The sequence below is a fragment of the Oncorhynchus keta genome, chromosome 1, assembly GCF_023373465.1.
Source record: "Oncorhynchus keta strain PuntledgeMale-10-30-2019 chromosome 1, Oket_V2, whole genome shotgun sequence".
NCBI classification, from domain to species: domain Eukaryota; kingdom Metazoa; phylum Chordata; class Actinopteri; order Salmoniformes; family Salmonidae; genus Oncorhynchus; species Oncorhynchus keta.
Genome location: NC_068421.1, coordinates 41,350,785 through 41,364,429, shown reverse-complemented (window position 1 = coordinate 41,364,429; position 13,645 = coordinate 41,350,785). Strand labels below are relative to the sequence as shown.

General features: G+C 45.3%; 1 protein-coding gene across 3 annotated transcripts in view; it reads left to right on the top strand.

Annotated features, from left to right (window-relative positions):
- Positions 1 to 13,645, top strand: part of LOC118396394 (latent-transforming growth factor beta-binding protein 4-like) — a 74,608-nt gene that overhangs the window by 37,545 nt on the left and 23,418 nt on the right. For 2 of the 3 annotated variants that reach the window (XM_052525298.1, XM_052525290.1), the window contains exons 7-12: positions 4,433 to 4,722; positions 5,148 to 5,250; positions 7,519 to 7,581; positions 9,562 to 9,684; positions 11,353 to 11,529; positions 13,204 to 13,569. In XM_052525298.1, the coding sequence (XP_052381258.1) occupies positions 4,433 to 4,722; positions 5,148 to 5,250; positions 7,519 to 7,581; positions 9,562 to 9,684; positions 11,353 to 11,529; positions 13,204 to 13,569 (1,122 nt within the window). The remainder of the gene's footprint in view (positions 1 to 4,432; positions 4,723 to 5,147; positions 5,251 to 7,518; positions 7,582 to 9,561; positions 9,685 to 11,352; positions 11,530 to 13,203; positions 13,570 to 13,645) is intronic. The other variant, XM_052525296.1, reaches the window with a different exon arrangement.

Here is a 13,645-nt window from a genome sequence, read left to right as displayed (position 1 = left end):
CGTTTTGATAACAGTGTAAATCTCTTTTGTCAATATATTCACCTGTATCTATTCCCCAAAAATGAAATGCTAATTAGCTGCTAATGTGACTATCATAAAGAACTACAAATGCCGTGATTATATGGACGAGACTGCCGAATCGAGGCAAAGGTAAGAATCTCTGCATTAACTATCTAATGCTAGCTACATTTAGTAATGAATAAATTGGCAACATTTATTTAAAATTGAGAATTCTGTGTACTGTCTTGTGCAAGTTTTAATGCCGAGAAGATGAGGGGTAGCGGTTCTTCCCCGTTATGTCATTGAGACCCCGGTAGTCGATGCATGGACACAGGGTCTTATCCTTCTTCTCCACAAAGAAGAACCCTGTGCCGGCGGGAGAAGAAGAAGGTCGGATGAATCCTACAGCTAGGGAGTCCCCAATGTAGGTTTCCATCGCCTTGGTCTCTGGTCCCGACAGAGAGTACAGTCGTCTCCGGGGTAGAGTCACGCTGGGTTGAAGGTCAATCCCGCAGTCATGCGGCGGAAGCGAAGTGGCCCGGACCTTGTTGAACACCTCCCGGAGGTGTCCTGATACTCTGCGGGAATGGCGGAGAGGTCCGTAGCGACTTCCCGAGCCCTCAGGAAGACATCCCGGCGCTTGTTGTGCTAACTTCAGGACATGGGCATGGCAGAACGGGCTCCAGTCCATGATGGCACCAGTAGACCCGTTAATGAGGGGATTGTGTCTTTGGAGCCAGGAGAATCCCAATACCATGGGAATCTGAGGAGACTTAATGAGCAGGAACTGGATAGCCTCGCTGTGGTTCCCTGCCACAAGTAGGTTGATGGGAGGGGTGTTGTGGGTGACCCGGCCTATAGAGCGCCTGTCCAGTGCTCTAACGTCCATGGGAATGGAGAAGGGCTGAGTGGGGATGCACAGCTTGGAAGCCAGGGTAGAGTCCAAAAAGCTCTCATCGGTCCCAGAGACGATGGGGACCCGGAGCGATCTCGACTGGTTCCCCACAGCAAAACGGCATGAAATGGGGTGCGAATAAGGGATGAAGAAAAGTTCCCCATATGTCCCACCAGAGTACTCGCTCCTGCCGGTAAGCCTGGTTTTAGTGGACAGGTGGACACAAAGTGACCACGACCGCAATACAGGAAACTCTTGGTTTTGAGCCTGTATAGCCGTTCAGCTGGAGACAACCCAGCTCTCCCTTGTTGCAGAGGCTCGGGAAAGGTGGATCGGCAGTCTTTGGCGACTCTCAGGGGAACTTGGGTAGCCTTGGGTTCTCTTGGCAACGGGGCCGTTGGCGACTTCCGAGATGCCTCGTAGGTGAGGTGGAATCCTTGGACGGACGAGTGCAATTGAATCTCCTCTCCCTCCTTCATTCCCGTAGTCTGATGATCAAGGCGATGAGGGAATAGCGATCCGTCTGTAGTTCCCAGGCTGCAAGCTCGTCCTTCAATTCCTCCAATTCCTTCTCACCCGGACAGTGGGGCATCGACAGTGGGGCATGTTGTTCCCATACTGCCGTAGCCCAGGCAAGAGCCCTCTCGAACATCAGCGTGATGAGGTTCGCTATCTTAGAGCGGCCCGAGGGGAAGGAGGAGCGCTGAAGCTCGATGATGAGTGCACACTGAGCGAGGAACGTCCGACAGGTGCCCGGCTCTCCATCGAAGCGTTCTAGGGGAGGTAAGCGAGGTTCCCAGGAAACTGGGATGACCAGTGGGGCGGCGCCACTGACAGTTGGGCTACTGAGGAGCTGTCAGATTACCATCGTGGTAGGCTGTTTGCCAGACAGCCTGTGGAATTGCCCCAGCAATGATTTCAACGGTTGGTAATGGCGTTCGGCCAAGGTCTGGACCCCTTCCACAAGGCCACAAAGCAACTCCTCATGCCTAGCAATGGTGGCTCCTTGGGAGGAGATGGCGTTGTGAAGCTGGTCCGAGTCTGCTGGGACAGTCATGGCCAGTTCGTACTATCAGGTTTGAAGGTAAAACCCAGGTGCAGACAGTGTCGAAGTAAAAGTTTATTAAATCGAACACAGTCAGGCAAAGGCACAGGACGGCAGGCAGGCTCAGGGTCAGGTCAGGCAGAGGTTGGTAATCCAGAGTAGTGGGGCAAAGGTACAGCGCGGCAGACGGGCTCATGGTCAGGGCAGGCAGAAAGGTCAAAACCGGGAAAACTAGAAAACCAGGAACTATAGACAACACAGGGGCAAGGGGAAAACCGCTGGTAGGTTTGATGAACAAAACGAACTGGCAACAGACAAACAGAGAACACAGGTATAAATACACAGGGGATAATGGGGAAGATGGGCGACACCTGGAGGAGGGTGGAGGCAATCACAAAGACAGGTGAAACAGATCAGGGTGTGTCATAGAGATGATGTGCAGGAGCTTGCAGGGATATGTAGTCTTTCCTGATGTCTACTTTGATGCTAATTAGCCGTTTCGAACCTGAGAGTAAATAGAGATTAATATATTGATAAAAGTCACCTTGTCTGAGAGAGATTTATGCAGTTATCAAAATGTCACGCCAGGGTAAGCCTACGCAAAACACAGCCCTTGTGTTTCTAAAATTCCCTATGGGAAAAATGAATGGTGGAAAAACGATTGGAACCTTTTCCCTGTTTGGCCGCTAGGTTTTATGGGTCTTACAACACCTCTACTGTGGGGCTCTATTCTGTAGTGTTTATCATAAAACATCGTTGTCCATGCACATCTCACAAATCCACTTGTATCAGCAATATACTGTACCTCTTTCTAATGGCAAGTTTGATACACTGATATTTTTTCTAGCGCAGCCAGGACTCTTACACTCTATTTCCTTGGCAACTTGTGATGTAATTTAGCATCACAACCGCAGTTTGACAACCATCAATTGGACCACCCCTAAGGGCTATTCAGCCTGTGGTGAACGTTTCCTCTCTTCGCTTGAGGGGGAGTGCATTTAGGAGGGCTGATGCCTGCTCTGTTTTCATCTCCTTGTTGACTAAAAAGGCAAACTTTTCATGCGTGTACCTTGTGAGGTCACCTTTATTTTTTAGCGTGCAAAACAAAGGACACCTCTGTTATGCTGTCAGAACAAGCTGTGAGGACGAGGTCGGCCATTACTGCAATACTGGGCTGTAAGTAACGGCCAGACAGTGTGAAATAGTGAATTGGCAATTTAAAACATCTTGTCACAACTCAAGTGGGGTGTAGACCATCAGCGAGTAAATTCCAAATGATCTCAGAGTTAGTCTATGAACAGTTATGGGAAATCCTGCAGGGGTGAGACAGTGGGATTGCTTGTTAACCACAGAGAGCGAACACCTGAGACATGTTTGGTTTCAAAACACTGTCTCTGATATGGTTCCATTGTCTCCGCTTTTTATAATTGATGCAGCCGTGTTGTGGAGTTCAGCAAGTGAGCCTTGTAAAATCCATAGTATGATCATAGAACGAAATACCCATTTGCACTCTCATTGTTTTGGGGCAAATGAAAAACACAATCCAAACTGCATCTGTAAATGAAACATTATGTTGGCTGCATATCTCCAGGGCCCTCGTGTAAACAGTTGCGTAAAGCCCTGAATAGTAAACCAGGTCCTATGGGTCTGATATTACGGATAGCTTGGAGGTGAAGAGTCCAAGGTCCTGGGTCTTGATTTTGGGTCTTGATTTTAGCCTTATTTTTTGCCTTTTCATTTTTTCAACCTAGGACAAACTGTCCACAACTGTTCATTTAGTACAAACAGATCTGGGACACTCAGTCACCCTGAATTAACTGATTATCTCCTTGCCTTTTTAGTCTGTAAATAAAGCCCAAGAAAAGGTTGAGATATGAGTCAGGCTCTGGCCTTCCGCTCAGTCTGGGCCTCTTGGCAGTGTAGTGGCTTCACCGTGGGGGAAACGTTGTGCCAACGTTTCCACTCCAGTCTTTAAACGTTGAGAGGCTGCCATCATGACTCACAGTAATAGCATGTTTTAGGAGAACAACCACTCAATAAAAGACATACAGGGGGGTGGATACCCCACACACATCCTCCTTTGATTCTTAAGATCTGCAATAGTAACAGGGCTTCACACTCGCTTCCTAACAAATGGAATGACTGAAGACCGCCATTCAAAATGTAACTTTGAATTGGAACCACATCAAAGACTTTGTATCACGCACCAAAGGCACCTCACATACATGGCAGCTCCCATTCATATCCACTTCCTTAGTTAGCCGTCAGCACAAAAATGTAAAGTCAACCATTCAGCTATTGGTAAATGTGAACCACCAGGACAGAGTTCAAGTGAGAGGTCCTTCATAGGATGACCTCTGACCCCTGGAGGCACAACGGGTCAGGGCAGGATCAAGCTCTGTGCAGAGACTGTATGGAGTCAGCAGTGTTTACTAATGCTAACCCCCACTAGCTAACCCCTAAACCCCATTCCCGTCTCACCCTCCCCCCAGCGTCTGGCTCATCCATGGTCAAGGTGCGGGTGCAGCACCCCCCAGAGGCCAGCGTGAAGATCCACCAGGTGCTGAAGGTGGGGTATGGGCCAGGCACAGTTAGGGAGCAGTCGGAGACGGTCACCTGGTCAGCAGGCCTCTCGGGGGCCAGGACCAGTGTTCTGCCAGGGGAGCGGGCCGAAGCCCCACCACCCAAACCCAGAGTCCAGGCCCAGACACTCCACGGTGACTCCACCTACACAGAATCCTCCGGATTCAAGTACTGCTTCAGGGAGGTCCGCAACGGCCAGGTGAGACTTCTCAAAATGACTTGTACTATTGATTCCTACAGATAACTCCCAAAATAAATTAAACACTTGAGTAAATAAGGGATACAAAGTATATTGGAAGCAGGTGCTTCCACACAGGTGTGGAATTAACATCCCATCATACTTAAGGTCATGTATAAAAATGCTGAGCAGGCCCAGTTGCCCATTATTTTGGCTACCATGGCTAGAAGGGGCATTGAAGCTGGTCTGGTGCTTCGTGGTGGCCCAACACCGTATTAAGACACTTTATGTTGGTGATTCCTTTATTTTGGCAGTTACCTGTAAATATGTCATATGCATTAAATGATGTAGCTAAGTCTTAAGCAAGCCAATAGAAATAGGTGGCATCTCTCATTGTGGTTGTGGCAGTTTAAATCCAATGCTCTTCCTTCTCCTATACCCCTCAGTGCAGCTCACCTCTCCCAGGACTCAGGAGTCAGGACACCTGCTGCCGAGGGATTGGACTGGCCTGGGGCATCAACGAGTGTGTCCTATGTCCTCCTAACACAGGTAAAATACAGTGTGCCCTGTCCCAGTTCTCCTTTAAAGTGAAGCCTGGCCTTTTGTCCGTATCCCTCTTCTCTTTTTTTTCAAAAGGTTTTTTAATTGAACCTTTATTTAACTAGGCAAGTACACTGGTTTTCTCCTTTCACTCTTTCTATCACAAAATGGTTTAATCCTTTTCGTCCCCCCACCTTCTGTCCCCTTTGTGTACCTACCCCTCCTCTCATGTCAAAACCAATCAATATATACCAGAAACAAATGGGGAGGTCACTGCTGATTAGTAATCCCAGGTGCAACAATCAACAAAAAGTCAACCTTGTTGTACACTATGATCATATTCACTTTGTTTTTTGTTTATGTGTTAAGTAATGTATTGTAGGTCCTTCTGTAGCTCAGTTGGTAGAGCATGGCGCTTGTAACGCCAGGGTAGTGGGTTCGATTCCCGGGACCACCCATACGTAGAATGTATGCACACATGACTGACTGTAAGTCGCTTTGGATAAAAGCGTCTGCTAAATGGCATATATTATTATTATTATTATATGAATAGGATTGTTTTTAGTGTCTCAAAACTCAATTTGAGTGGTCCACAATACATGTTCTGTATTATTGTGTGACACTTAAATACATTTTTTAAAACGGTATGTCCCATGCTACAGTATGGTGGCTAGCCTACCAGCTTGTTCTTGTTAATCTCCTCTTCACTACCTTATTGACATTGACTATGGTTTTTCGAAAGGCCAGAGTGCTTCAGATTGGAGTGGAATTCCTTTTAGAAACCTTAAACCAGATGGCCTTGCTCTGTTGTTTGAGATTAAATAAGAACGTATGTATTACAGTGTCAAATTATTAACGAGTTATAAACAGTACATAAAGTTGTTGACATGTTTTACTCCAGACCTGACTAACCTGAATGGAATGTACTTTTCTGTCGGCCATATTTGTCATTAAGTTGGCTTTGCCCTCTCGCCTCCTAGACCATATCAACATCATGTCAAAAAGTAGTGAGCTAATGTTCTGTTTTCAACTTCTTTCATCACCACTATTCATTTTAACAGGAATCCAGACAGTCCTGAGAATGTTTTAGGTAACTCTCCTCAGCCATGCCGGTAAAAGAAAATGACTTGTTTTAGATAGCAATGCCCAGAAATCAAAATGGTCTTGTTTGTATCTGTTCCTTTTAACTGACAGGGAATTCATACTAATTCCACATTATTATTGCTGTTATCTGTAATGGACATATTATGTAACAGATTGACTCCACGCTTAGCCAGAGCCCGTAAGAAATACAGAACATTATGTCGCCTGCTCTGTAGGGTCATTGATAAATACAAACACGTGGAAGTAAATCACCAAACGAGGCTGTTTTTCTTTCTGTTCGACAACCTGGAAGATATGCATGGTTTTCATCATTTTGATTTAGACCACGAATGAAACCTCCTCAATTGCAATTTCTCCCTCCTTGCAAACATTTCTCCAAACATTACCATAAATAAATGGTTAATACCAAACAATAGAGGCCTTGTCCAAAACTCTGGCCTGGGATCACAGAGTCGTTTGAAACACTAAGTACTTTCTCCTTTCCATTTCCTTTGAGGAATGTCCTTTGAATCTTTACTCTGCAACCTCAAGTTACTTCACAACTTCCCACTTGTCTCCCAAGACTGCAAAAGTCCTCCAAATAGAGCTTTGTTTGATGTGAGAGGAGAGACAGCTGGGAGGGAGATTGTTAGCAGACAGGTGACCAATATTGTGTGATTTAGGCTGCCAAAAGTCCAGCAAACAATTGGGAGTAACATAGCTAGCTAGCTCGCTGGAGATGGGGTTGATAGCCAATGTTAGATGAGAGTGTGTTTTCCACTCTAGACTGACGGTGAGTCATCATGCTCGTATGGTAACAAAAAAAAACGTTGTTTGCTTTTGATTCATTTAGTTGACCCAGAGCGTTCCGACGTATCCCATGGCTCCTGTACGCTTGGCTCTCTCTCTGTGGTGCTACATGCTGCTAGTCTTCCATGGTGGGATCATGGACTGTACAGTACACACAGATTGACCACTAAAAGTATCTGAAATCTCATCCAGGCTCTGCAGGAGAAAAACAGTCTAGAAAAGATTGACCTGGTCAATTTGAGCCATCACTCTGGTTTTACTGTAGACACAGCTATTGGCACTACATGACAAGGTATCCCCTTTCCATTTACAACATTAGGGCTCGTCACACAGGGTCTCCCGAGTATTGCTATTTAAACATCATTATGTGAATTGCCTTTTCAGGAAATGGAGTCGATGGGAGCTGTCCGGCTGGATTTGAGAGGATCAACGGCACCCAGTGTGTTGGTGAGTACCATCAGTCCCTCTGAGTACACCTGACTATACCACTTACTGTAGAATGATGGTGGTCTTCTACAATCTTAGATAAAAGGGTTCCAAAAGGGTTCTTCTACTGCCCCCATACCTTTTTGGTTCCAGGTGGAACTCTTTTGGGTTCCATGTAGAACCCTCTGTGGAAAGGGTTCTAAATGGAACTCAAAAGGGTTCTACCTCAAACCAAAAAGGGTTCTTCAAAGGGTTTTCATATGGGGACAGCCGAAGAACCCTTTTAGGTTCTTTTGGAACAGGAGAACTGACAGGAAGAGATGTGTGTTGAAATGTTATGAAATTATATTTGACAGTATTTATTTAAAAAAAAAATACCAGGTGAAACAGGGGTGGAAAAGAGAAGCATTGCAATGGTCCATCTTCATAATATGACCTCTCTCATTTTCATTTGATGTTTTGAGTGTAACAATGTATGATATCACTTCATCGAGTCAGCAGCTGTCTCCTTAGCTTGTCACACTGTATTCCATATAGGCTCAGCTCAACCACACACACAGAAAAGCTCTTTGAAGCAGCTCGTTATTCAACCCAGTCTTGTCACTTGGCCCAGAGATCTACTGCCGAACGCTGAAGAGTCTGAGGTGATAAGCTCTGAAACCATGAGCCATGCCTTGATTATCTGCCACTATGGAATGGCTGCTTCATCTGTCTCTGTAGAGCCTAATAAGATACGAGAGGGAACGGAGAAAACAGAGCACACGTCTCCGCTGATGGCAACATGCAAATGCTATCATGCTAGCTATGAGTCACTCAGGCTCGTTCAAACACATGGGATATAGCGCTCAGATGGGGACATACCAATGTGGTTGCGCTCATTCATGGTGAATCTGCTATTGATCTGAGAGGGACACGTACCCAAAGGCAGGCCACAGTGAGACCATGCCACTCATCCGTATGATGATATGCATGTAGTTTTAGGTGATAAATTACATATGGCAAAAACATCACCTGCGATTCTTCAGAATAGCATTGAGGCTCCTGGTATGATGTTGTGCATGCACATTAGTTAGCAGCTGATATAAATGGGAAGAGAAGAAAAACGACATTGATCTGTAAGTTAAATTCACGAACTTAAAGGAGCATACTGTATTCACCTCACTAACATGCCTCGATGGATATATGTACTGCTGTTATTTGTCAGGAGAAACTTTTCCACTCCTGCGTCTATGTAGAACGATTTAACACAGTAACTCGAATGGATTAGGTTCTCTGACAGATGATGATACAAACCATATTTGCAACGCTGCCTTTCAATGTCTATTCTGTAGCAAAGAAGGTCTACAGTGAATTGGTGATGAGTTCAGTTCACTCCTACAACCCAACAGATGCAGCATATGCGAGGCCAGTTGGTTGTATAACCTGACTGCTATAACCATTTCTCCAGGAAGAGCCAGACAGTGTGAGAAGTAATGACTACACCAGGCCCTGTTGCGTCACTCACTCAATCTCCCTAACTCCCTGAGAGTTACAGTACATCTCGTGTCGTAAAGCTGCTACCATATTGATGAGGACGGGGTTGGATCAACACTGATATGTTTATGTTATGGTTTTCGTTTACACTCACGTTGGACGTCGCCAGACTTTTTAGTTGAGTGCTTCCAAGATTATGAGTTCAGGTTGGGGCTAGTTTGTCCAAGGTCTCAGCTAACACTACAGTTTATAAACATGTATTTGTTTCACATAGAATTAACTCTGAGCACAAATGTTTGTCATGTCTAACCATCCTCATTGGGTTTCAAGTCAGTCACTATTAATATCCTCAGAATATTAATGTCCTCTGTGACCAGGGTCTCCCCCTGCAAGTACAGTATATCAGTGGGGAGCCCTATTATCTCCCCGGCCTTCAGGAAGAGGGTTCATGACTGTTTCCTGTCTGTGGATCCTATGGGTGGATGGGGTTAGGGAATAGGGATGTGACCGTAGTGTTTCCCTTCCTAGATGTTAATGAGTGTTTGCAGCCAGGCTTCTGTGAGAACGGCAACTGTGTGAACACTCGGGGGAGCTACAGTTGTGTCTGCAGGCAAGGATACATACTGGACGCCTCTCACGGGATCTGTATCTGTAAGTAGCCTACAGGGCACCCTGCTCAAAGGAAAAGGAAGAGAATGCTGCGCTGCTATGCCGCGGTGTCTGGAATGAGCAGGAATAACGCATGGCCGAGGTGCTATGGAGCTGAACTGTACAAAACATTACACACAACCTCCCATACAAAAACATGTTCAGTAAAGAGATAGAGGAAAATTGAATGTGTTTAGGATGTGTTGGATATTAGCCAACATACTGTAGCAGTGTTTCCCCAAGGATTTACTTCCAGCAGCGGTAGCAAAGGTGGGGGGTGGGGGGCATGGCCAATGGCGCAAACCGACCCCAAACATTTTGTTTTACAGGTCATTTCCTGTAATTCTACATATTTTGTCATTTGTGATTATTATTTTTTTTTACAGTTTTAAAGCTAGTTTCTTGCAATTCTACATATTTTGTCATGAGGCTGAGAGAATAAATTGCCGTTTTAAAGCTAGTTTCCTGCAATTCTACACATTTTGTCATGGCTTATGTTGTGTTCTTATGCTATCTGAGTGACTCAAACATTAGAACAAAATCAATAGGACACAAAAAGCTAAATCAATCATTATATTTGTATTTATTTTTTGATTCTCTCTAAATGTCTAGTTTTTATTTTGGTGATTCTTAGTTCTCAAAGGTGGTCTTTGAGAACTAAGGGGGAAAAAAAGATACAACTCCATTATCTTTTCTTCATACTTTATATCAGGTTTTCGTCATTTTACACTGAAAACGTTTTACCTACCCAAAAAAAAAAAGTTTTCTATCTTTTGGAGTGACGACAACAGTTTAGCAGCGACGGCTGGGGAAACACTGTGTAGGACAGGTAAAACTACCTCATATAATAAAAATGTCCATTATCTTTACTCATGCTGATCCCAAAAATGAGTTCAACTTTCACACACTTTTCGATTGAACATTATTCAGTAGTACTTTACATTAACTGTGCTGTATTATATCATACATAAGACATACATTACACATCATAAACATGACATTACAGCGCCTGAAGTTCTGTGACACTCGGCCTGCTTATTCTAACCGGCATTTTACGATGGTCAGTGCTTCTGAAATGCTGGTTGACCTGTGACCCCTGTGTGTTGCCTTTGGATATGACGCAGTTTGCATCTGCTTGTCTGGGGCCACCCTCTCTATCCAGTCCGCCCCAGCTCTTGGCTCTAACTGTTGGAAGCTGTTTGTTTTGTGCATCGTTGACTCTGAGCGGTCATCTTTAAATAATGTGTCGCCAAAATGTTCATGGGAATGCTTTCAGCTTATCTGTTTTCTTGCTCTCTGAAGCGAGGGTTTTAACAGCGATACATTCTGTCGTTTCTTGTTTTTTTCTGACGTGTGGTACTTCTGCAACTCATTGTCTGTCTTCAGTTGAATATTTCTGTTTCTTAACCCGACTAAAGCAACAGAATGCCTACCAGAAGTGACACAAATTGTGACACAAAAAAGCAAAGACGAAGAGTACACCAGCATTATATTTCAAGATAATGTGTGAATCAACAATCAGCATGTGGTTGGGCCTGCATGTTGGGTTTGGTGTCTTCTTTTGCTTGAGGCCTTTTGGGGCATGAAGCTGTTTCAGTATGGCTATAATACCACTATCTTCTCTCCACCATTCTCCCATTGGCATGTCCTCACCCTGTCTTCCTCTTGCAGCGCGTAAGGTGATCTCGGAGGATAAGGGCCAGTGCTATCGTATCCTAAACTCTGGCTCTGGCCGTGGTAGCTGCTCCGTGCCCATCCTCAGGAACATCACCAAGCAGATCTGCTGCTGCAGCCGCGTGGGCAAGGCCTGGGGCAAGAACTGTGAGAGGTGTCCCTACTTTGGATCAGGTGAGCATCCCTATTCTGATTCAAACCTCCACATCATACTGGTCCGGCATTGGATAATCATAATGCAGCTAGTGCCCAGTGTTAACATCTGCCTAAGTCACAGTATGTACACTGAACAAAAATATAAACACAACATGTAAAGTGTTGGTTTCATGAGGTGAAATAAAAGATCCCAGAACATTTCCATATGCACAAACAGCTTATTTCTTTCAAATGTTGTGCACAAATGAATTTAAATCCCTGTTAGTGAGCATTTCTCCTTTACCAAGATAATCCATCTACCTGACAGGTGTTGCATATCAAGAAGCTTATTAAATAGCATGTTCATTACACCTTGTGCTGGGGACAACTGGCATGCTGACTGTAGGAATGTGCACCAGAGCTGTTGACAGATAATTTAATGTTAATTTCTCTACCATAAGCCGCCTCCAACGTCATTGTAGAGAATTTGACAGTACGTTCAACCGGCCTCAAAACCGCAGACCACGTGTATGGCGTTGTGTAGGCAAGCGGTTTGCTTATGTCAAGGTTGTGAACAGAGTGCCCCATGGTGGCAGTGGAGGTATGGTTAGGCATAAGCTACGGACAAGGAACACAATTTCATTTTATCGATGGCAATTTGAATACACAGAGATACCGTGATGAGATCCTGATGCCCATTGTCGTGCCATCATCTGCCACCACCACCTCATGTTTCAGCATGATAATGCACAGCTCCATGTCACAAGGATGTATTCAGACCCTTTTCTATGAGACTCAACTTGATTGGAGTCCACCTGGGGTTAATTAAATTGATTGGACATGATTTGGAAAGGCACACACCTGTCTCTATAAGGTCCCACAGTTTACAATGCATGTCAGAGCAAAAAACCAAGCCATGAGGTTGAAGGAATTGTCTGTAGAGCCCTGAGACAGGATTGTGTCTAGGCGCAGCTCTGGGGAAGGGTACCAAAAAATGTCTGCAGCATTGAAGGTACCCAGGAACTCAGTGGCCTCCAAATGGAATAAGTTTGGAACCAACAAGACTCTTCCTAGAGCTGGCCTCTCACCCAAACTGAGCAATCGCGGGAGAAGGGCCTTGGTCAGGGAGGTGACCAAGAACCCGATGGTCGTTCTGATAGAGCTTAAGAGTTCCTCTGTGGAGAAGATGTGAGAACCTTCCAGAAGGGTATAATGACAAAGCAGAAACAGTTTTTTATCACATGTATATATGTATTCAGACCCTTTACTCAGTGCTTTGTTGAAGCACCTTTGTCAGCGATTACAGCCTCTAGTCTTCTTGGGTATGACACTACAAGCTTGGCACACCTGTATTTGGGGATCTTCTCCCATTCTTCTCTGCAGATCTTCTCAAGCTCTGTCAGGTTGGATGGGGAGCGTTACTGCACAGCTATTTTCACGTCTCTCCAGAGATGTTCGAGTGGGTTCAAGTCCGAGCTCTGGCTTGGCCACTCAAGGACATTCAGACACTTCTCCCGAAGCCACTCCTGCATTGTCGTGTGTAGATTTATAAGTGGAAAAAATGATTTAATACATTTTACAATAACGCTGTAATGTAACAAAATGTGGAAAAAGTCAATGGGTCTGAATACTTTCCGAATGCACTGTATATAGGTATGAAACACACTAACCAATTGAATCCTGCTTGTGGCATTCTCTGTTTGCTCCTGACAGTTGCTTTCAAGGAGATCTGCCCAGCAGGGCCTGGCTACCACTACTCTGCCTCTGCCATCAAGTTCAACCAGAGGGTGGTGGAGCAGCACGGGACTGGAGGTCCCCCTGTCATATCCCAGAGCACCCCACAGACCAGGCCACAACAACCAGCCAGTAGTGGTGCACAGACTCCCCAAACTAGTCCCCAACAAACTTCAAGCTCAGGCTTTTTCACTCCCCAAACTAGACCCCAACAGCCAGATGGTAGAGCTCTCATACCTCAGACCAGGCCCCAGCAGCCATCGAGTGGAGGCTCGCTGTCCCCCCAGGGCAGACCACACATCCCAGCCATCTCTGTTACAGCAGGACCCACCCGGGTGGTGACAGGTGAGTAGATAATAACTCATAGCAACCTTAAGGAGATTCCTCACCGTACAATGAAGAGTTTCATTCCAAAACGCGA